Source organism: Ailuropoda melanoleuca, chromosome X (genome assembly GCF_002007445.2).
Source record: "Ailuropoda melanoleuca isolate Jingjing chromosome X, ASM200744v2, whole genome shotgun sequence".
Classification (NCBI taxonomy): domain Eukaryota; kingdom Metazoa; phylum Chordata; class Mammalia; order Carnivora; family Ursidae; genus Ailuropoda; species Ailuropoda melanoleuca.
Genome location: NC_048238.1, coordinates 61,759,011 through 61,782,686, shown reverse-complemented (window position 1 = coordinate 61,782,686; position 23,676 = coordinate 61,759,011). Strand labels below are relative to the sequence as shown.

Here is a 23,676-nt window from a genome sequence, read left to right as displayed (position 1 = left end):
TTTTGTATTCTACAGAGTCCTGAATTTTTACTATAAAAATTATCTTTTTTTTAAGACTTTAAATATTATTTTCAGAGAGAGCACAACCAGGGGTGGAGGGGCAGAGGGAGAGGAGAGGGAGAAGCAGGGAGCCCAAAGCAGGGCTTGATCCCGGGACCCCAAGATTATGTCCTGAACTGAAGGCAGATGCTTAACTGACTGAGCCACCCAGGCTCCCCTATAAAAATGTCCTTGTCCACAGAATTTTAAACCATACTTCCAGGCCCCAACAATGCCCTAGAAATTTTCTGGATTTCCAGGAGAACTGCACCACTTCTAAAGGAAGGCTCTTTAAATCTGTTGTGTTCAATAAGGAAATGACATTGTCTATGTGGGGGATACGCTCTAAATGCAGAACTATCTTGACATTTGTATGAATTTTTTGCTGTTGATCATTATTCCAAGTAGTGTCAATGCATACCTTACTGAAATTCCATTTGTTATTTCCACAGATTTCAGGAAACCTTACTGTGCCTTGGATTACAGGGTGTTCTAGAAAAAGAGCAGTAAGTAATCTTTCATTTAAAGCAGTAAGTGGGTTTTTCCCCTGTATTGTTAATATGAAACTATTGAGAAAATTGTCATGATATTTGGAAAGTTGGCAAAATTGAACCTCAGTAAGACTGCATTATCTCAAAAGACATAGTCTGAGATTATAATATTTATATATATTATCAATATAACCTTAAATAAAATGTAGCAATCAGTACACCATCTAATCTTTGAGCAGGTTTTTGCAGTTTTAAAAAGCACTCAATGTTAATTAATAGGATAGGTAAAATAGAGGGGATTAAGAAGTACTTTCATCATATTGAACATTGAGTAATGTATAGAATTGTTGAACCATTATGTTATACACCTGAAACTAATATAACACTGCACATTAATTATACTTCAATGAAAAGATAATAAAATACCATAATGTTTTTACATCTAATTATTCCAGTTAATTTGATCATATGATTGAGTCATGATTGATAAAAATATCTCAATCAAAATTAAGAAATTCATGTTACTATTTATTATTGGTGCATTTCAGTATTTCTTTATTTTTTATGGTTGTAAAAGGCTTTACACACAATATGTTTTTTTCTTTAGATTCAATTATCCAACATATAGTACATGATTAGTTTTTGGTATAATGTTTGACGATGCATTAGTTGCCTATAACACCCAGTGCTCATCACATCACCTATCCTCCTTAATGCCCATCACCCAGTTATCCAACCCCCCATCCCCCTCCCTTTCTGCAACTCTCAGTTTGTTTCGCAGAGTCAAGAGTCTCATATGGTTTGTCTTCCTTTCTAATTTCTTCCCATTCAGTTTTCCTCCCCTTCCCCTATTGTCCTCTGCAATATTCCTTTGTTCCACATAGAGTGAAATCATATGATAATTGTCTTTCTGACTGACTAATTTCACTTACAGTTTTCCTCCTGTTCCATCCATGTCAATGTAAATGGTAGATATTCATCTTTCCTGATGGCTGATTACTATTCCATTGTATATATGAACCACATCTTCTTTTTAATTTTTTTAATAATAATTTTTTATTATGTTATATTAGTCACCATACAGTATGTCCTTAGTTTTTGTTGTAGTGTTCCGTGATTCATTAATTGCATATAACACCCTGTGCTCCATGCAATATGTGCCCTCCTTAATACCCATGACTGGCCTATCCCAATCCCCCACCCCTCTCCCCTCTGAATCGCTCAGTTTGTTTCCCAGAGTCCATAGTCTCCCATGCTTCATTCCCCCTTCTGTTTACCACACCCTTCATTCTTCCCTTCCTTCTCCTACCGATCTTCCTACTATTTTTTATGTTCCATAAATGAGTGAAACCAAATGATAATTGTCTTATTCTGCTTGACTTATTTCACTTAGCAAAATCTCCTCCAGTTACATCCATGTTGCTGCAAATGTTGGGTAATGATTCTTTCTGATGGCTGAGTGATAGTCCATTGTATGTATGGACCACATCTTCTTAATCCAGTCATCTGTTGAAGGGCATCTCCGCTCCTTCCACAATTTAGCTATTGTGGACAATGCTGCTATGAACATTGGGGAGCATATGGCCCTTCTCTTCACTACGTCTGTATCTTTGGGGTAAGTACCCAGTACTGCAATTGCTGGATCATTCTGTAGCTCTGTTTTTAACTTCTTAAGGGAACTCCACACTGTTTTCCAAAGTGGCTGTACTGAACCACATCTTTATCCATTCATCTATTGAAGGACATCTCGGCCCCTTCCACATTTTGGCTATTGTGAACATTGCTGCTATGAACATTGGCATGTGTGTGCCCCTTCTTTTCACCATGTCTGTATCTATGAGGTAAATACCCAGTAGTGCAATTGCTGGGTCCTAAGGTAGCTCTATTTATAAAGTCTTGAGGAAACATCATACTATTTTCTAGAGGGGCTGTACCAGCTTGCATTGCAACTGACAGTGTAATAGGGTTCCCCTTTCCCCACATCCCCTCCAACATTTGTTGCTTCTTGCCTTGTCAATTTTAGCCATTCTAACTGGCATAAGGTGGTATCTCAATGTGGTTTTGATTTGACTTTCCCTGATGGCTAATGATGTTGAACATTTTTCATGTGTCTCTTAACCATTCGTCTGTCTTCATTGGAAAAGTGTCTGTTCATATCTTCGGCCATTTTTTTGATTTGATTTTTTCTTGGATATTGAGTTTGAGAAGTTCTTTATAGATCTTGGACACCAGCCTTTTATCTGCCGTGTCATTTGCAAATATCTTCTCCCATTCCGTGGGTTGCCTCTTTGTTTAGTTGACTGTTTCCATTGCTGTGCAGAAGCTTTTTATCTTGATGAGGTCCCAAAAGTTCATTTTTGCTTTTGTTCCCCTTGCCTTTGGAGACGTGTCATGAAAGAAGTTGCTGTGGCTGATGTCAAAGAGGTTACGGCCTATGTTCTCTATGATTGTGATGGATTCCTGTCTCACATTGAGGTCGTTCGTTTATTTGGAGTTTATTTTTGTGTATGGAGTGAAACAGTGGTCAAGTTTCATTCTTCTGTATATAGCTGTCCAATTTTCCCAGCACCATTTATTGAGGAGACTGTCTTTTTTCCACTGGATGTTTTTTCCTGCTTTGTCAAAAGATTAGTTGACCATAGAGTTGAGGGTCCATTTCTGGAGTCTCTATTCTGTTCCACTGCTCTATGTGTCTGTTTTTGTGCCAATACCATGCTGTCTTGGTGATCACTTATTTGTAGTATAGCTTGAAATCTGGCAATGTGATGCCCCAGGTTTGTTTTTCAACATTTCCTTTGGCGATTCGGGGTTTTCTGATTCCACACAAATTTTAGGATTGTTTGTTCCAGCACTTTGAAAAATGTCATTGGTATTTTGATCGGGATGGCATTGAATGTGTAGACATTTTACCTATGTTTATTCTTCCGATCCATGAGCATGGAATGTTTTCCCATCTTTTTTGTCTTCTTCAATGTCTTTCATCAGTGTTCTGTAGTTGCTAAAGTATATAGATCCTGTACCTCACTGGTTAAGTTTATTCCGAGATATCTTATGGTTTTTGGTGCTATTGTAAATGGAATTGATTCCTTAATTTCTCTTTCTTCTGTCTCATTGTTCGTGTATAGAAATGCAACTGATTTCTGAGCTTTGATTTTGTTTCCTGGCACATTACTGAATTGTTGTATGAGTTCTTTTAATTTGGGAATGGAGTCTTTTGGGTTTTTCACATAAAGTATCATGTCATCTGTGAAGACAGAGATTTGGACTTCTTCTTTGCCAATTGGAATACTTTTTATTCTTTTTTGTTGTTTGGTTGCTGTTGCTAAGACTTCTAGTACTACATTGAACAATAAGCATCCTTGTGGTGTTCCTGATCTTAAGGGAAAGGCTTCCAGCTTTTCTCCATTGAGAATGATATTTGCTGTAGGCTTTTCATAGATGGATTTTATGAAATTGAGGAATGTACCCTCTATCCCTATACTCTGAAGGGTTTTAATCAGGAAAGGATGCTGTATTTTGTCAAATGCTTTTTCTGCACCAACTGAAAGGATCATATGGTTCTTGACTCTTTTCTTGTTGATGTCGTCTATCACACTGATCGATTTGTGAATGTTGAACCACCTTGCATCCCAGGGATGAATCCCACTTGGTCGTGATGGGTAATCCTTTTAACGTACTGTTGGATGCTATTTGCTCGGATCTTGTTGAGAATTTTGGCATCCATACTCATTAAGGATATTGGTCTCTAATTCTCCTTTTTGATGGGGTCTTTGCCTGGTTTTGGGAGCAAGGTAATATGGCCTCACAGAAGGCATTTCGAAGTTTTCCCTCTGCTTCTATTTTTTGAAACAGCTGCAGTAGAATAGGTATTATTTCTTCTTTGAATGTTTAGTAGAATTCCCCAGCGAATCCATCAGGCTCTGGACTCTCGTTTTTTGGGAGGTTTTTGATCACTGCTTCAATCTCTTCAGTGGTTATTCATCTATTTAGGTTATCAATTTCTTCCTGGTTCAGTCTTGGTAGTTTATAGTTTCCAGGAAGGCATCCATTTATTCCAGGTTGCTTTATTTATTGGTATATAGCTGCTGATAATAGTTTCTAATAATTGTTTCTATTTTCTTGGTGTTAGTCATGATCTCTCCCCTTTTCACATAATTTTATTAATTTGGGTCCTTTCTCTATTCTTGAATAAGTCTGACCAGTGGCTTATTGATCTTATTAATTCTTTCAAAGAACCAGCTTCTAGTTTTGTTGATCTGCTTTACTGTAATTCCTGTTTCTAATTCATTGATCTTTGATCTAATCTTAATCAGTTGTCTTTCCGTGCCTGGCTTAGGCCTGTTCAATCTCCAGCTGTTTAAGGTGTGAGTATAAGGACCTCATTTTAGATTTTTCTGTTCTTTTGAGTGAAGCTTGAATGTCTATGTATTTCCCCCTTAGGACTGCCTTTGCAGTACCCCATAGGTTTTGGACTGATGTGTTTTCATTCTCATAGTTTCCATAAATTGCTTAAGTTCTTTAATTTCCTGGTTTACCCAAACATTCTTAAGCAGGATGGTCCTTAGTCTTCAAATGTTTGAGTTTCTTCCAAATTTTTGCTTGTGATTGAGTTCCATTTTCAAAGCATTGTGGTCTGAGAATATGCATGGAATAATCTCAATCTTTTGGTATTGGCTGAGACCTGTTTTGTGACCCAGTATGTGGTCTATCCTGGAAAAAGTTCCATGTGCATTTGAAAAGAATGAGTATTCTGTTGTTTTAAGGTGGAGTGTTCTGTATATATCTATGAGGTCCATCTGTTCCAGTGTGTCATTCAAAGCTTTTATTTCTTTGTTGATTTTCTGCTTAGATGATCTGTCTTTTGCTGGGAGTGGAGTGTTGAGGTCCCCTACTATTGTCGTATTATTATCCATATGTCTCTTTATTGTGGTTAAGAGTTGGTTTGTGTATCTAGCTGCTCCCCTGTTGGGGGCATAGATATTTATAATTGTTTGATCCTCTTGTTGGATACAGCATTAAGAATAATATAGTGTCCTTCTGTATCTCTCAGTACAGTCTTTAGTTTAAAATCTAATCTGTATGATATGAGAATTGCTACCCCAGCTTTCTTTTTTCTTTTGAGGTCCATTGGCATGAAAAATGGTTTTCCATCCCTTCACTTTTCAGTCTGGATGTGTCTTTAGGTTCAAAATGAGTCTCTTATAGACAACATATGTATAGGTCATGTCTTTTTATTCAATCTGCAACCATGTGTCATTTTATGGGAGCATTTAGTCCATTCACATTGAGAGTGATTATTGAGAGATATGATTTTAATGTTGTCATGTTGCCTTTGAAGTCTTTGTTTGTATAGATTGTAAATTTCTGTTCTGTATCACCTTTGGGGTCTTTTTACTTTTCTAGAACCCCCCTTAATATTTCTTGTAGAGCTGCCTCGGTGGCCACATATTCTTTCAGTTTCTGCTGGTCTTGGAATGCCCTTGTCTCTCCATCCATTCTGAATGACAGCCTTGCTGGATAAAGAATCATTGGTTGCATGTTATTCTCACTTATTACTCTTAATTTGTCTTGCCAGCTTTTTCTGGCTCGCCAGGTCTCTGTTGACAGGTCTGACGTTATTCTGATGTTCCTCCCTCTGTACGTGAGGAATCTCTTCCCTCTAGCTGCTTTCAAGATTGTTTCCTTGTATCTAAGATTTGCAAATTGTGCTATTATGTGACGTGGTGTTGGTCTGTCTCATTAATCTTTTTTTAAAAAGATTTTATTTATTCATTTGACAGAGAGAGACAGCCAGCAAGGGAGGGAACACAAGCAGGGGGAGTGGGAGAGGAAGAAGCAGGCTCCCAGTGGAGGAGCCTGATGTGGGGCTTGATCCCAGAATGCCAGAATCACACCCTGAGCCGAAGGCAGATGCTTAACGACTGAGCCACCCAGGCGCCCCGTCTCATTAATCTTGGGAGGGGTCCTCTCTGCCTCTTGGACATGAATGCTTGTTTCCTTCACCAGATTATGAAGTTCTCAGCTACAATTTGTTCAAATATCTCTCTAGACCTTTCTATTTCTCCACCCCCTCAGGGAACCCGAAAATTCTGACATTGGGATGTTTCATTGAGTCAGTAATCTCATGTAGCTTTTATTCATGAAATTGGAGGTTTTTTTCCTATGCCACCTCTTTTTCCTTCTTTTCTGTCATCTCATCCTCTAACTCACTGATTCATTCTTCTGCCTTGTTTACCCTGGCAGTCAGAGCATCCAGTTTAGAATGCATTTCATTCAAACTTTTTTAGGTCCGCCAGATTAGTTCTCATTTCAGCCCTTGGGGATTTCAGTGAGAACCGGTTTTCTGGGGCTTTTGTTCTCTGGCAGCTTTCCCTGGTGGCTTTCTGTGTTTCTTCTGAGAGTCAGAGCAGCAGTGACAGTATCCAAACCTCTGTCTCAGAACAGAGAGATCACAGTCTGCTCTTCACTGACCTTCCAGGCCACACTGACTGCGTTTCTGTCAGTGCTGTTAAGACCCACAGTGTCCTGGTTTGTGTGCCCCATAGCTACTCTTCCAGTCCTTGCTTCCAGGGCTGGGCACGTCTCTGCCCTTTGTGCTTCTAAAACCACCAGCCACCCCCGGTTAACACATTTTTTTCCAAGCTCCAGGTTTCAGTCTGGTTTCCCTGCTGCTATCATCTGCTAGCCTGGCCTGCTCCCCAGCATAGGAGGCTTCTGCCTTCCTGGCCCCCAAGCATGGTGGCTCCCTCCCCTTGTTTATCTTCTGATATCTGCCCACAGACTCTTGGCTCCCCAGTTCCTACCTTGAGACCAAGCACCGGAAATGTTCTGCTTGTAGAGATCCAGATGTATCTTCTTACACCTCAGGCTGATTTTGTGGGTGTTCAGGATGGTCTGGTAGATATACAGCTCGATTCAGGAGATCGGTTGAAATAGGGACCCCTATTTCATCCCTCTACCATCTTTCCCTCTCCCATAGTCTAGATTTAATATGAAGAGAGGTATTAATGAAACAATCACATAATAATATAAAAAATGTCATTGTGACAAAGGACCGTGTTGGTCACTTTCTAGCTTCTTCTGGAAGTGAACTTTCCTCACACAATGAAATATAATGACAGTCTCTGAATATTTTTCCACTCACTTCTAAAATCTTACCAGTGTCATTGCCTCTCAGCGCAAATCAACTAAGAACACACCAGTAAATAAGTTGTGTTTATTATTTATTGTAGCAAAGGACAACATAACCCGTGAAAAACCATGGTAGGTCTCTGAGAGAATTTTAGAAATAACTTAGTAAAGGATTTTGGCTTCGGGTTACTTTAGGGGAGGGTATAAGGAAGTGAGGGTTTCCTCTAGATTGGGGACAGCGAGAAAGTGGGGGTAATTCTATCATTGTATTTTTTGTGTGACATAGCAGTCTTGTTTTTTTCTGTGTTTAGACAAAATTATGAAGTAGTCTTGTTTTGTTTTACTTTATCATGGTGACAGAGTAATCTTGTTTTAGGTTATAGTTTGTGAAATGATGTCCAACAAGACAACAAAATAGCCTATCTATGATTGTCAGGCCAGCTTGTAACAATATCGAGGTCTTGCTCTGAACATCAGATCAGTTTTGGATGGCAGTGTCTACTTTTCTTTTCTTTCTCCTCAGTGTACATCTAGACATCATTATGCACATTGTGTTTAACATTCTATTCATATAATAGCTACTGTCCACACACACCATCTTGAAAGGTCATTTTTGTGAAACTGATTGTTAAATGAACAGTTTGTATCAGTAAGGGTCCAAGCAGGAAAACAGAAAACACACCAGAGGAATTTAATACGATAAATTGTTTAGACACGCTTTAGAGAATTTTTAAAATTGAAGAGGAAACTTTGAAGCAACTGGAGTGTAAATGCAGGAGGTAGCTATCACCCCTAGGGCTAAGAAGGGACAGTGACCTTTAGATTTTCAGAAACTACAAAATTAGAGGAGGGGATCTGCTAAGCTAGGATTCTGATTTCTGAGTATTGGTACCCTGCCATCTAATGATGGTACTTCTTGGGGCAAAAGAAAGCTGATTTTGGTAGTGTGGGAAAAAAGAAACTGACTGCTACTATTACTAGCAATCAGTGACAGGATGAACAGCTATTCCTAGGGTGATGCTGACAGAGGTAAAAAACAAAATGGAAGGAAGGAGCATCTTTTCTTCTCCAGCCATCCAGTCTCCTTCTACTGCTCTCTATTGGCAAAATCTTGTTCAAAGACAGTTGGAGGGCACCTGAGAGGCTCAGTTGGCTAAATGTCTGCCTCAGGCTCGCGTAGTGATCCCAGGGTCCTGGAATGGAGTTCTGCATCAGGCTCCTTGCCTGCTTCTCCCTCTGCCTCCCTCTCTCTGTGTCTCTCATGAATGAATGAATAAAGTCTTTTAAAAAAGACAGTCGGTAAAGCAGAAATGTAGTTTGCAGAAAGCATCAGATATTATTGAAGACTGTGTTTGGAAATGAGAAAATGAGGTTAATTTCCAATATGGAAAAATAATGAGGAATTTTATGGGCTTTAGTTTCTTGTATTAACCAAACTGTATGAGTATATGCTGCCACCTGTGGAATGATAGTAGGTCTGTATAAATTAGGGAATTAAAATAGAATTTTAAAAGTCTGGATGCTGTATTTTTGAATTTTATGAGCTACAAAATTATTCTTCTTATTATAATAACAAACTATGTATGAAAATACTACTTGTATTAGGTTTTGGCTCTTCATTAGTAAAAATAATACTATCATATGTATAGTATTTTATAGTTTAAAAGTACAATTGACCCTTGAACAACATGGGTTTGAACTGCATGGGTCCACTTATATGCAGATTTTTGAATACAGTAAAGTACTGTAAATGTATTTTCTTTTATAGTTTTATTAATAACATTTTCTTCTCTAGCTTACTTTATTGTAATACTATATATATTTACATAAATATTTATATTTATATATATACTTACATATAATATATATTTATTACATATATATTTACACAAAATATTTGTTAATCATCTGTGTCTTTGGTAAGAGTTCTAGTCAACTCTAGGCCCTTAGTACTTAAGGTTTTGGTGAATCAAAGTTATATACAGATTTTTGACTATGCAAGTGTCAGTGCCCTAACCTCCATATTATTCAAAGGCCAACTGTATTTTAATGTTATCTCATTCTAATCTGTGCAAAAATTTTAAAATGTAGATAGGGCAGACATTTCTACTTAGATTTCATTGATGAAAATACTAAAAACAGAATGGTTAAATGATTTGAATATACTGTGTATCTAGGAAAAGATTAAACTTTGATTATATCTCAAGTCTCTTCTGCCTTGTGGTCTAACAATCTTTGGTATTTTGCCTTGTAGTAGAATCAGGAAAGTGTAAAAGTTATTTTTTGTAGGAGTCCTCAGCTTTTCTTTCTAGTAGGATCACCTATTTATTTTTATTTCTTTGGAGTCTTGGCTTGCTTAGGACAATGTTTGAACTACAAGGAGAGTGGAAGAAAGCAGATGGGTAACCATTTCGGTCAGGTTTGGAAAGATATGGAGGTTTAACTTTTTAAGCCACTGATTGAAAATGGGTACCAATAGCAATTCTATTCTCTTCAGTCCCTGGAATGTAGGGCATGCCTAGAGAAAGCAGTCAGTAACTTGAGGATCTGTCAAGTCAGTATACAATTTCCCAATCTTGCCTGATAATCAGAATCACTGGAGTGTGTGTGTTGAGGGTGGGTGTGCCCTCATAAAAATGGCTGTCTGGATACTACTCAAGATCTAGTAAATCAGAATCTTTAGGGGAAGACCTGAAAATAGTATTCTTATTCAATAGCCAGGTGGGGGCACCTGGGTGGCTCAGTCAGTTAAGCATATGCCTTTGGCTCAGGTCATGATCTTAGGGTCCTGGGTTTGAGCCCCATGTTGAGCTCCCTGCCCAGTGGCGAGTCTGCTTCTCCCTCTTTCTCTGCTCCTGCCCACTGCTCATCCTCTTTCTCTCTCGTTCTGCTTTCTCTTTTTCTCTCAAATAAATAAATACAATTGTTAAGAAAAATAAATGGCCAGGTGATTCTTATGATGAGTCAAGGTTGTGAAACACTGTCCTGGTTCTGCTGGTTGGGGTACACTGATCAGACTCTAATATCTGGGAATAATTAAGCCATATTATGAAAATTAACCTTACCAAATTTTTAAGTGACTTTTTTATTCCCAAAAGGACTATAGGTCTATGAAATCTGCTTGATTTACTCATAATTTCATTGAATTATAATTTTCCATTACTTCTACATATACCCTGAGATTTTCTTAAAATATCTTCCCATAACCTTCAGCAGAAAGAAGAAATTTACAAACTTCTACTCACTTAGGTCAATTGCAATGTATTTTAAGTTCTTCTAATAACAAATTTACATGATTTTAGGATTTTTAAAAGAAAATTGAAAGCCAAAAAGCATCACAGTATTTTAAATATGTAATACAATTTAAAACCACCAAAATACAATTACGTTCTTTTCAGAAAAAAAGAGTAATAGGTGAGAGTCATATAAACTATAAACTAATCATTAGGCTAAACCTTTGAAACTCTAGTTTTAATCTTTAGGAAAGAATAATGGGAGTAACATCAGCAAGATGGTAGAATAGAAAATCCTGGACTCCTTCCCCCCACAGACATATGAATTTCACAGCAATACACAGATAAGTTCTTTTTTGAGAAATCAAGAAACAAGTTAGAGGTTCCTGCACCCAGGGCAAGTGTGAAACTAGTCATATTAAAACTGGTAAGAAAATTGGAGGCACTCTTTCATTATAATCCCCACCCTTGGCATAACACCATACTAGTGGGAGGAAACGCCTGGATTCCAGCTACTTCCTGAAGAGGGTAAGAGATGTACCAAATATCCAGTATCCCAACTTTTTGAGGAGCTGCCAAGAAACTGGCTTCTACCTCCCCTATCTCAGAGTGTTAATAGAATCCTACATACACTACATCTATGCAAGATATAAAAAGCAAAGGCAAGAACATGCCCAATCTCATTTTTAGAGGCCAGCATTACCCTGATACAAAGTCAGACAAACGCACTATAAGAAAACTACAGACCAATATCCCTGATGAATACAGATGCAAAAATCTTCAAACAAGTAGTAGCAAACTGAATTAAATAGCATATTAAAAGATTCATAAACTGTGACCAAGTTGGATTTTTCCTGGGATTCAAGGTTATTTGTGGGGGGGGGTTTCTAAATACCTATTTTTTATCTTATTTTTATTTCTTTTAAGTTTTTATTTACATTACAATTAGCATACGATGTAGTATTAGTTTAGAGTGTACAGTTTAAAGATTAAATACTTACAACACCTAGTGATCATCACAAGTGCACTTCTTAATCCCTATCACCTATTTAAACCATTCCCCCACCCACCACCCTTCTAGTAACCATCAGTTGTTCTCTATAGTTAAGAGTCTGTTTCTTGGTTTGCCTTTCTCTCTTCTTTTCTCTGTGAAAATCAATTACTGTAATACAGCACATTAAAACCATAAAGGATAAAAATACCGTATGATTTCACTCATATGTAGAATTTAAGAAACTAAATGAATGAAGAAAAAGGAGACAAACCAGAATAATAGACTTTTAACTATAGACAAACTAACGGTTACAAGAGGAGAAGTGGGTTGGGGAATGGTTAAAATAAGTGAATGGGGATTAAGAGTTCACTTAACATGATGAGCACTGAGGAGTATATAGAATTGTTGAATCACTACATTGTACACTGAAGCTAACATAACACTGTACTTTATACTGGATGAAATAAAAAATAATTTTTTAAAAATCACATGATCATCTTAATAGATGCAGAGAAAGCATTTGACAAAATTCAGCACCCCTGCATGATAAATACCCTCAGCAAACTGGGAATAGAAGTATAGTACCTGAACATGATAAAGGTCATATATGAAAAGCTATCAACTAACATTATACTCAATGGTGAAAAACTGAAGGTTTTTCTACTAAAATGAGGAGGAACAAGGCAAGGATGCTCACTTTCACCATTTCTATTCATTGTGGCACTAGAAGTCCTAGCCAGAGAATTTAGGCAAGAAAAAGAAATAGAAAATATCCAAATAATCTGTTTGCAGGTAACATGTTCTTGTATATAGAAAAACCTAAAGACTACACACACACACACACACACACACACACACACAATTCTAGAATAAGTGAATTCAGTAAAGTCACAGGATAAAAAATTTGGTGTGTTTCTATACACTAATGATGAACTATTTGAAAAAGAAATTATGAAAATAAACCCATTTGCAGTAGCACCAAAAAGAATAAAATATTTGGGAATAAACTGAACTAAGGACATAAAACAAACTGAAAACTACAAAACATTAAAGAAAGAAATTAAGGAAGACAAACACAACTGAAAAAGTCCCATTTTCATGGCTTGGAAGACTTAATGTTAATATGCCCATACTATCCAAAGCAATCTACTACCAAAATGTCAATGACATTTTCTATATATATCAGAAAAAAACTCTAGAATTCATGTGGAACCACAAATAACTATGAATAACCAAAAATTCTTAGGAAGGACACATCTGAAGGTCTCACACTTCCATGTTCAAAATATATTACAAAGCTACATTTAGAGCTTGTGTTGTGTTCTTACCAAAATAAGATAATAATTATAAAAACTAAAGATACAAATAATATTGGGAAAAGAACCCTTAAATATCTTTGAAATTTTTTTACTATTTCAGGATATCAGAAGGCATAAAAAACAAGACCCATCTATATGCTGCCTATACGAGATTACTTTTAGACCTAACTACACCTGCAGATTGAAAGTGAGGGGTTGGAGAAATACTTATTACGCAAATAGGCATCAAAAGAAAGCCAGAGTAGCAATACTTATATTGGACAAACTATACATTAAAACAAAGACTGAAATAAAAGATGAAGAAGCACACTATATCATAATAAAGAGGACAATCTCTCAAGAAGATCTAACAATTATAAATGTTTATACACCCAACATGGGAGCACCAAATATATACAAGTATTAATAACAAAAATAAAGGAACACATTGATTATATAATAATAATAGTAGGGGATTTTAATACCTCACTTATATCAATGGACAGATTATCTTCACAGAAAATCAACAAGGAAACAATGGTTTTGAATGACACACTGGAGCAGATGAACTTAACATACATTCAGTACATTCCATCCTAAAACAGCATAACACACATTCTTTTCAAGTGCACATGAGACATTTTCCAGAACTGATCACTCATTAGGTCATAAATCAGGCCTCAACAAATACAAAAATATTCAGATCATATGATGCATATTTTCTGAAAACAACACTGTGTAACTCGAAGTCAATCATAAGAAAAAATCTAGAAAGACAACAAATATACAGAAGGTGAACAATGTGCAACTAAACAATGAGTGTGTTAACCAGGAAATCAAAACAAAACAAAAAAAAATACATGGAAACAAGTGAAAATGAAAATACAATGGTCCAAAACCATTTGGATGCAGCAAATGAAGCTAAAAACTTAACATTCCAAAATCTTTGTGATGCAGCAAAAGCTGTCATAAGAAGGAAGTATATAGCATTACAGACCCACCTCAAGAAGCAAGAAAAATCTCAAATGAACAACATAACTTTACACCTAAAGGAGGTAGAAAAAGACAACAAACGAAGCCCAAATTCAGCAAATGGAAGGAAATAATAAAGGTTAGAGCAGAAACAAATGCTATAGAAACTAAAAAAAAAATAGATCAATGAAACTAGGAGCTGATTCTTTGAGTAGTTTAATAAAATTGTAAAACCTCTAGCCAGATTTATCAAAAAAAAAAAGAGAGAGAGAAAGAAAGAAAGGAACCAAATACATAAAATAACACATGATCGATGAGAAATAACCAACAACACAGAAAAACACACAATTACAAGAATATTATGAAAAATTACATGCCAACAAAAGGACATTCAGGAAAAAATGGATAAATTCCTAGAAGCATAAACTACAAAAAGTGAAACAGGAAAAAATAGAAAATTTAAACTGATAACCAGAAAAAAATTAGATCAGGAATAAAAAATCTCCCAACAAAAAAGTCCAGGGCCAGATGGCTTCACAGGGGAATTCTGCCAAACATTTTTTTTCTACCAAATATTTATTTTTTTATTGTGTTATGTTAGTTACCATATGGTACTTCATTAGTTTATGATGTAGTGTTCCCTGCTCCATTGTTTGCATATAAAACCCAGTGCTCATTGCAATATGTGTCCTCCTTAATACCCATCACTATGCTAACCCGAATATTTAAAATAGAGTTAATACCTATTCTTCCCAAACTATTCCAAAAAATAGAAAAGGAAGGACTCCCACTAAAAACATTCCGTGCTCATGGATTGGAAGAAAAAATATTAAAACGTCTATACTACCCAAACCAATCTACACATTTAATGCAATACCTTTAAAATACCACCAGCATTTTTCACAGAACTAGAAAAAATAATCCTAAAATTAGTATGGAACCATGAAAGACCCTACATAGTGAAAGCAACCATGAAAAAGAAAAGCTGGAGGCATCACAATTCTGCACTTCAAGTGATATTACAAAGTGGTAGTGATCAGAATAGAATGGTATTGGCACACACACAAAAAACACATAGACTAATGGGAGTGAATAGAACATCCAGAAATGAACCAACAAATGTACAGTTAATTAATCTTTGATAAAGCAGGAAAGAATATCCAATGGGAAAAAGTCTCTTCAACAAATGGGGGGAAAACTGGACAGCAACATGCAAGGCCATGGAGCTGGCCCGCTATTGTATACCATGCATGAAAATAAATAGAAAGTGGATTAAAGAGTGAAATGTGAGACCTGAAGCCATTAAAATGCTGGAGAAGAACACAGGCAGTAACCTCTTTGACTTTGGCTATAACAGCTTCTTACTAGATATGTCTGCTGAGACAGGGAAACAAAAGCATAATTAACTGTTTGGATGTCATCAAAATAAAAAGCTTCTGCACAGTGCAGGGCACAATGAACAAAACTAAAAGGCAACCTATGGAATGGTAGATGATTTTTGCAAATGACTTATCTGATAAAGGGTTGGTATACAAAATATACAAAGAATTTCTAAAGCTCTACACCCCAAAAACAAGTAGTCCAATTAAAATATTGGCAGAAGACATGAATAGACATTTTTCTAAGGAAGATATCCGGATGGCCAACAGACACATGAAAAGATGTTCAACATCACTCTTCATCAGGGAAATACAAATAAAAACTACAATGAGATATAGTCTCACACCTGTCAAAATGGATAAAATCAACAGAACAATAAACAGGTGTTGGATTAAGATGTGGAAAAAGTGGAACAGTCCTACACCATTGGTGGGAATGCAATCTGGTGTAACCACTCTAGAAAACAGTATGGAGGTTTCTCAAAAAGTTAAAAATAGAACTACCCTTATGATCCAGCAATTGCACTACTATGTATTTACCCAAAGAATACAAAAATACTAATTCAAAGAGATACATGCACCCTCATGTGTGTAGTGCAAAAGCCAAATTATGGAAACAGGCAATTGTCCATCCACTGATCAATGTATAAAGCAGAAGTGAGATGTTCACATGCACATGCTCACACACACACACACACACACACAATGGAATATTACTCAGCCATAAAAAAAGAATGAAATGTTGGCATTTTCAATGACATGGATAGAGTTAAAAAGTATAACTCTCAGGGAAATAAGTCAGTCATAAAAAGACAAAGGCAATATGATATCACTCATATGTGGATTACAAGAATTAAAACAAACAATTGGGGCCTCTGGGTGGCTCAGGTGGTTAAGTGTCTGCCTTTGGCTCAAGTCATGATCTCAGGGTCCTGAGATCGAGTCCACATCAGGCTCCCTGCTCAGCTGGGAGCCTGCTTCTCCCTCTCCCTCTGCTGCTCTCTCTCTCTTTCAAATAAATACAAATCTTTAAAAAAAAGCAGTAAAGAATACCCAACGGGAAAAAGGCAGTCAGGCTCCCTGTTCAGGAGGGAGCCTGCTTCTCCATCTGCCCCTCCTCTATCGCTGGCTTGCTTTCTCTCTCTCAAATAAATAAATATATTTTTTAAGAAAACATAAAAAAAGCAAAAAAAAAGAATTAAAACAAAGGATGATAGGGAAAAGAAAGAAAGGCAAACCAAGAATCAGATTCTTAACTATAGAGAACAAACTGTTGGTTGCCAGAAGGGAAGTATTTGGTGGGATGAGTTAAATCTGTGTTGGAGATTAAGGAGTGCACTTATGATATATGGAATAAAGTAGTAAATCAGTTGTTTAATTTGATACGTAAAAATAAAGCATTCTGAGTTAAGATTATAAATCCAAAGACTAAAGTTTTACAATGCTCTTCCATGCACAATAGTTAGAGCATTGTCTTAATTGCCTCTTGTTTAGTCTATTTTGTTATTAACTTTGGCATGTCTTATATCTCCAAAATGTAAAATTGAAGCTCTATAACTTTCAAAAATACCTATCCACATATATATATATATATATGAATATTTGTATAGAGATATTTATGTTTGTGTATGTGTCTCATTATTCAAGTCCTAGGTTGAATGTCACCACGTTTGGAAGAGATTTTTTACTGTCTTATCTATAAAAAAAAAAGAAAGAGGGGCGCCTGGGTGGCACAGCGGTTAAGCGTCTGCCTTTGGCTCAGGGCATGATCCCGGCATTATGGGNCTCTTCTCTAGCCTAGTCACTCTCTATTGTGCTACCCTATTTTTCTCTGTAGCACATATTATCCCAAAGTAGCATATTTATTGGTTTATTTGATGTTTATCACCACCAGATTTTAAACTCCATCATAATGAATTTTGCGTATCTATTGGTCACAGTGTGTCACTTAGTTAATATTAGTTGTATTAATTACATTTACTGTAATGAGCCATCTGTCATATGCTGGGCCTACATTGCTCACCAGGTAGAATCTGAAATTTTAAAAAAGTTAGTCACCTAGGGGCTCTTGGGTGGCTCAGTTGGTTAAGCATCTAACTCTTGATCTCAGGGTTGTGAGTTCAAGCATGATGTTGGGTTCCACACCTGGCATGGAGCCTACTTAAAAAATAAGTCATCTAGACAGGGGTAATTTGAATATTAAATTTAAAGAGGTCACTTGGACATGGGATTCAAGTATTCATGTATGCATGTGTCCATTGTTAATACTGTGGGCTTTTTAGATTTAAAACCATGTCCCCCTGATCACTATCTGTAAATTTAAACAAGTTACTTATCCTCTTTGAACACCAATTCCCAAATCTGTACAAATCCAAATAATAGATTGTACAATCCATGGTTACTTTGAAGTGTAAATGATATAAATTTTAACGTGCTCAGTAATGGCATATGTTATTGCTGTTGAATTTTTTTTTTTTTTAGGTTTACTAATCATGGTTTTGGATTAGAGTCCAGTTTATTTATTTACTTTTCTTTTTTATTAAGTTTTTATTTTAATTCCAGTATAGTTAACATAGAATGTTACATTAATTTGAGGTGTACAGTATAGTGATTCAATAATTCCATTAAATAGCTAGTGCTCATCACTACAAGTGCACTCCTTAATCCCCGTCACCTATTTCACCCATCCCCCCACCCACCTCCCATCTGGTAACTGTCAGTTTGTTGTCTATATTTAGGTATCTGTTTCTTTTTTTTCTCTTTTTTATTCCTTTGATTCCTTATTTTGTTCTTATATTCCATATATGAGTGAAATCATATGTTTTTTGTCTTATTCTGACTGACTTATTTCACTAAGCAATATACTCTTTAGCTCCATCCATGTTGTTGCAAATTGCAAGATTTCATTCATTTTAGGCTGAATAATATTCTGTTTAATATATATACCACCTCTTCTTTATCCATTCATCTATACATAAACACATGGGTTGCTTCCATATTTTGTGTATTGTAAATAATGCTGCAATAAACATAAGGATTCACGTATCCCTTTGAATTAGTGTTTTTGTATTTTGCGGGTAAATACCCAGTAGTGCAATTACTGAATTGTAGAGTAATTTTGATTTTAACTTTGAGGAATTCCATACTGTTTTCCTCAGTGGCTGCACCAGTTTTCATTCCCACCAACAGTGCACAGATGTTTCTTTTACTCCACATCCTTGCCAACACTCATTTCCTGTGTTTTGGATTTCAGTCATTCTAACAAGTGTGAGGTGTTATCTCATTGTAGTTTTGGTTTGCATTTCCGTGATGATGAGTGATGTTGAGCATCATTTCATGTATCTGTTGGCCATCCAGAAGTCTTCTCGGGATAACTGTCTGTTCATTTCTTTTGCCTATATTTTAATTGGATTATTTGGGTTTTGTTTTTGGTTTTGTTTTTTTTTTTTTTGAGTGTTGAGTTGTATCACTGCTTTATGTATTTTGATACTAATGTTTTATCAGGTAAGTCATTTCTAAATATCTTCTCCCATTCAGTAAGTTGTCCTTTAGTTTTGTTGATTGTTTCCTTCACAGTGCAGAAATTTTCTATTTTGATGCAGTCTCAGTACTTTATTTTTGCCTTTACTTTCCTTACCTTAGGAGATATATTTAGAAAAATGATGCTATGGCCAATGTCAGAGACATTACTTCCTGTGCTCGCTTCAAGGATTTGAATGGTTTCAGGTCTCATAGTTAGGTCTTTAATCCATGTTCAATTTGTTTTTTTGTATGGCATAAGAAAGCGGTCCAGTTTCATTCTTTTGCATGTAGCTGATCAGTTTACATAACACCATTTGTTGAAGAGACTGTCTTTTTCTCATTGAATTTTCTTTCCTGCTTTTTCGAAGATTAATTGACCATAGAGTCTGCATTTTCTATTCTGTTCCATTGATCTATTTGTCTGTTTTTTCTGCCAGTGCATACTATTTTGATTATTACAGCATTACAGCTTTGTACTATAGCAGTAATATCACTGGAATTATGATACCTCCAGCTTGCTTTCCTTTTTCAAGATTGCTTTGGCTCTCTAGGTTCTTTTGTGGTTCCATATACATTTTAGGATTGTTTGTTCTAGTTCAGTGAAAAATGCTGTTGGTATTTTGATAGAGATTGAATTAAATGTTTAGGTTGCTTTGAGTGGTATAGACACTTTAACAGTATTTGTTCTTCCAATCCAGGAGCATGGAATGTCTTTCCAATTCTGTGCCTTTTTCAATTTTTTTTCACTGTTTCATAGTTTTCAGAGCACAGATTCTTTTACGTCTTTGTTTATGTTTATTCCTAGGTATCTTATGGTTTTTCATGCAATTGCAAATAGGATTGATTCCTTGATTTCTCTTTCTGCTGCTCCATTATTGGTGTACAGAAATGCAATTGAATTCTGGACATTGATTTTGCATCCTGCAACTTTAGTACCAGTTTTTTGGTGGAGTCTTTTTGTTTTTCCATATAGTGCATCATGTCATCTGCAAATAGTGAAAGTTTTACTTCTTTGCTGATTGGATGCCTTTTATTTCTTTTTGTTGTCTGATTGCTGAAGTTAGGACTTCCAGTACTATGTTAAATAACAGTGGTGAGAGTGGACATCCCTTTTGTGTTCCTGACCATAGGGGAACAGCTCTCAGTTGTTCCCCATTGAGGTTGATATTAGCTCTTTTTGTCATCTATGGCCTTTATTATGTTGAGCTATATCACTAAACCTACACTTCTGCACAGCAAAGAAAACGATCAACAAAGCTAAAAGTCAACCAGTGGAATGGGAAAGGGTATTTGCAAATGACATTTTTGATAAAGGGTTACTATCAAAAATATGTAAGGAACTTATAAAACTGAACATCCAAAAAAACAAATAATCCAGTTAAAAAAGGGGCAGAACACATGAATAGACATTTTTCCAAAGAAGGCATGCAAATGGCTAACAGAAACATGAAAACATGCTCAGTATCACTCTTCGTCAGGGAAATACAAATCAAAACTACAATGAGATATCACCTCACAGCTCTCAGAATGGGTAAAATTAACAACACAGGGAAGAACAGCTTTTGGTGAGGATGTGGAGAGAGGTGAACCCTATTACACTGTTGGGAATGTAAACTTGTGCAGCCACTCTGGAAAATAGTATGGAGTTTCCCAAAAAAATTAAAAATAGAACTACCTTATGATCCAGCAATTGCACCACTAGGTATTTACGCCAAGGATACAAAAATACTGTTGAAAGGATACATGCAACCAATGTTTACAGCAGTGTTATCAACAATAGCCAAATTATGGGAACAGCACAAACGTCCATCGACTGAAGAATGGGTAAAGAAGATGTGATATATACACACACACACACAACGGAATGTCCTTCAAAGTTTTTGTTGAAAATCCTGTTAGACTTATGGGGTTTCTTTTGTATATAAGTGTCTTCTCTTTCTACTTTTACGATTTTTTTTTAAATCACTGCTTAGTGCTATTTTAACTACTATGTGTCTTGGTGTGGATCTGCTTTTGTTGTTGTTGTTGTTTTTGTTTTTGTTTTTCTTTTGTAGGCAACTCTGTGCCTCATGAATCTGGAAATCTGTTTCCTTCCCTGGATTGGGAACGTTTGCAGCTATTATTTCTTCAAGTACATTTTCTGCCCCCCTTTCTCACTCTTCCTCTTCTGGTATCTTTATAATGTGAATGTCATTATGAGTCACTGAGTTACCCAAGGGTATTCTCAATTTGCATAATTTTTCTTCTCATTTGGTTAGCTTCATTATTTTCCATTTTACTCTATTTTCCAGGTCATTAATTATTTTGTTTCCTTCATCTAACCTGCTAATTTTTCTATCAAGTTTATTTTTAATTTCATTTATTGTGTTCTTCATCTCTGATTGCTTCTTTTTTATATTTTTGTTAAGAGTTTCACTGAAGTGCTCTTGTTTCTCAAGTCCATTGATTACCTTAATGACCATTACTTTAAATTCTCTGTCACACATATTATTTATATCTCTTGCTGTGGTTTGATCCTATTCTTTCATTTGGGACCTATTTCTCTGTCTCCTCATTTTTTATAATCTCTATTTATCTGTGTTAGGAAAGTCAGCTATATCTCTTACTCTTGGTGATAATGGCCTTCTGAAAAGAGGTCCTGGAATGTTCTGCAGTGCAGTGTCCTCTCTTCCCCAGTACCTTCAGGGAATGTCGTGTGTGTGTGTGTGTGTGTGCGTGTGTGTGTGTGTTGCATGTGTCCTGTTGTATTCTTGCCTCTTTTCCTTTCAGTTCAGTTTTCTTCAGAGGCTTTCATTGCCTGTTGTGGCTAATGTTTGGTTCCCAGCAGGTGTGGGGTGTGTTTTAACAAAGTACAGGTTGATCTTCTTATGAAAATAGAGCTGCTGCCACCTCATCCAGAACTGAGTTCCTACAAAATGGGCTGGTCAGTGGATGAGGTGTTGGTGGGATTTGTGATGATCTTCTGGTGGATGGGACCTATGGGGACTTAGGCAAGGGTGACTGGGGATAATGGATACAACTATACATAAGTATGTGTGTGGCTTGGTGTAAATAAGTTGTAAGAAGTGTTCCCTTTATGCTGGCTTCCTGAGGTGGCTGTGTGTTTATGATGATGGATGGGAAGTGGAAATGACATATGCTAGCTCTTTCGTTCCTGGAAGCGTCTCCTCATGATCTCTGCCTGTCTGGGCCATGCTGTGAGATGAGTAAATCACTCTCCCTCCCTTCTGCTCCTGGTGTTTTTCGAACTGCTAATTTTATGCTCTATCTCCATGGGCTGTTTGTTGTGCTCTTTCTTTAAGGATAGGGACTCTGCTTCTTAATGCCTTCCTTGCTCTCAGAGCCAAGCCCACTGATTTTTAGAATTCCAAGTTTAAGTCCTACTGGTTGTAAGAACTCATGAAATTTGGCCCTTCTCACTTTCAAAGCCAAATGCTATGGTGATTCATCTTCTTTGTGTGGGCTCCCTGTGTGAATGTCTGGTTTTTTTTCCTGTTCTCTGCACCACTGGTTCCATTCCCACTGTGGACAGCCACAGTCCATTTATTTGATGCAGCCTCTTCTTTACCTTTAGTTATGGATTTTTGTGTTTTTTTTCCTGTTAGTCCTTAGATCATTTTCTGTGTTATTTATTCTGATGTGAGTATTATCTAGTTGTATCCATGGAACAAGGCAAGCTGAGGGTTCTCCTACTCCACCATCTTCCAGGATACCCCCTGAATATAGTTTATTGAAAAAAAGATTATAGTTGATATTTCATAACAGGTTGGCACCAATAGAAGAAAAAAACAGTTTCTCAAAATAGATTAATAGCATTCCCTCATACTTTGTAAAAATATACACTCTGTCAGGGTCTCAATCCATAGTTCTGAAATAGGAAAGCAATAAAAAATATCACAAATCAAGACCCTACAGTTATCAAACTGAGGCTCCAAGGAAGTGATAGTACATTTACAACAACTAACCATGCAATAGTCTTTAATCATTACAAAGTAAAAATATGGTTAAAAGATATTTTTAATTCAGTTCATGTCACTTTTGCAAGGCATTTCTTCTTTTCTGCTCACATCTATTTAGGTGCTTTTTAAAAGTATTTAAAAATACGAAGAGAGAGAATTTGACATCTTAGCCAATTTGAATACCTTTTATTTATTTTCGTCATCTGATTGCTGACACTAGGACTTCTAGTACTATGTTGAACAATAGTGGCGAAAGTGGGCATCCTTGTCTTGTTCCTGACCTTAAGGGAAAAGTTCCCCCATTGAGAATGATACTCGCTGTGGGCTTTTCATAGATGGTTTTTATGAAATTGAGGAATGTTCCCTCTATCCCTACACTTTGAAGAGTTTTAATCAGGAAAGGATGCTGTATTTTGTCAAATGCTTTTTCTGAATCAACTGAGACGATCATACGGTTCTTGTCTTTTCTTTTATTGATGTGCTCTACCATGTTGATTGATTTGTCTATGTTGAACCACCCTTGTATCCCAGGCATAAAACCCATTTGGTCCTTTTGAATAATCCATTTAATGAAATATTGAATCCTATTGGGTAAGATCTTGATGAGAATTTTGGCATCCATATTCATCAGAGATATAAGTCTGTAATTCTCCTTTTC

The 23,676-nt window shown here is 36.3% G+C and overlaps 1 protein-coding gene across 3 annotated transcripts in view; it reads left to right on the top strand.

Annotated features, from left to right (window-relative positions):
- Positions 1-23,676, top strand: part of HDX (highly divergent homeobox) — a 284,176-nt gene that overhangs the window by 76,481 nt on the left and 184,019 nt on the right. For all 3 annotated transcript variants that reach the window (XR_004622468.1, XM_034649783.1, XM_034649784.1), the window contains exon 4: positions 492-545. Coding sequence is in view for 2 of the 3 variants with exons in the window: in XM_034649783.1 (XP_034505674.1) it covers positions 492-545 (54 nt within the window). In the remaining variant the exon portion in view is untranslated. The remainder of the gene's footprint in view (positions 1-491; positions 546-23,676) is intronic.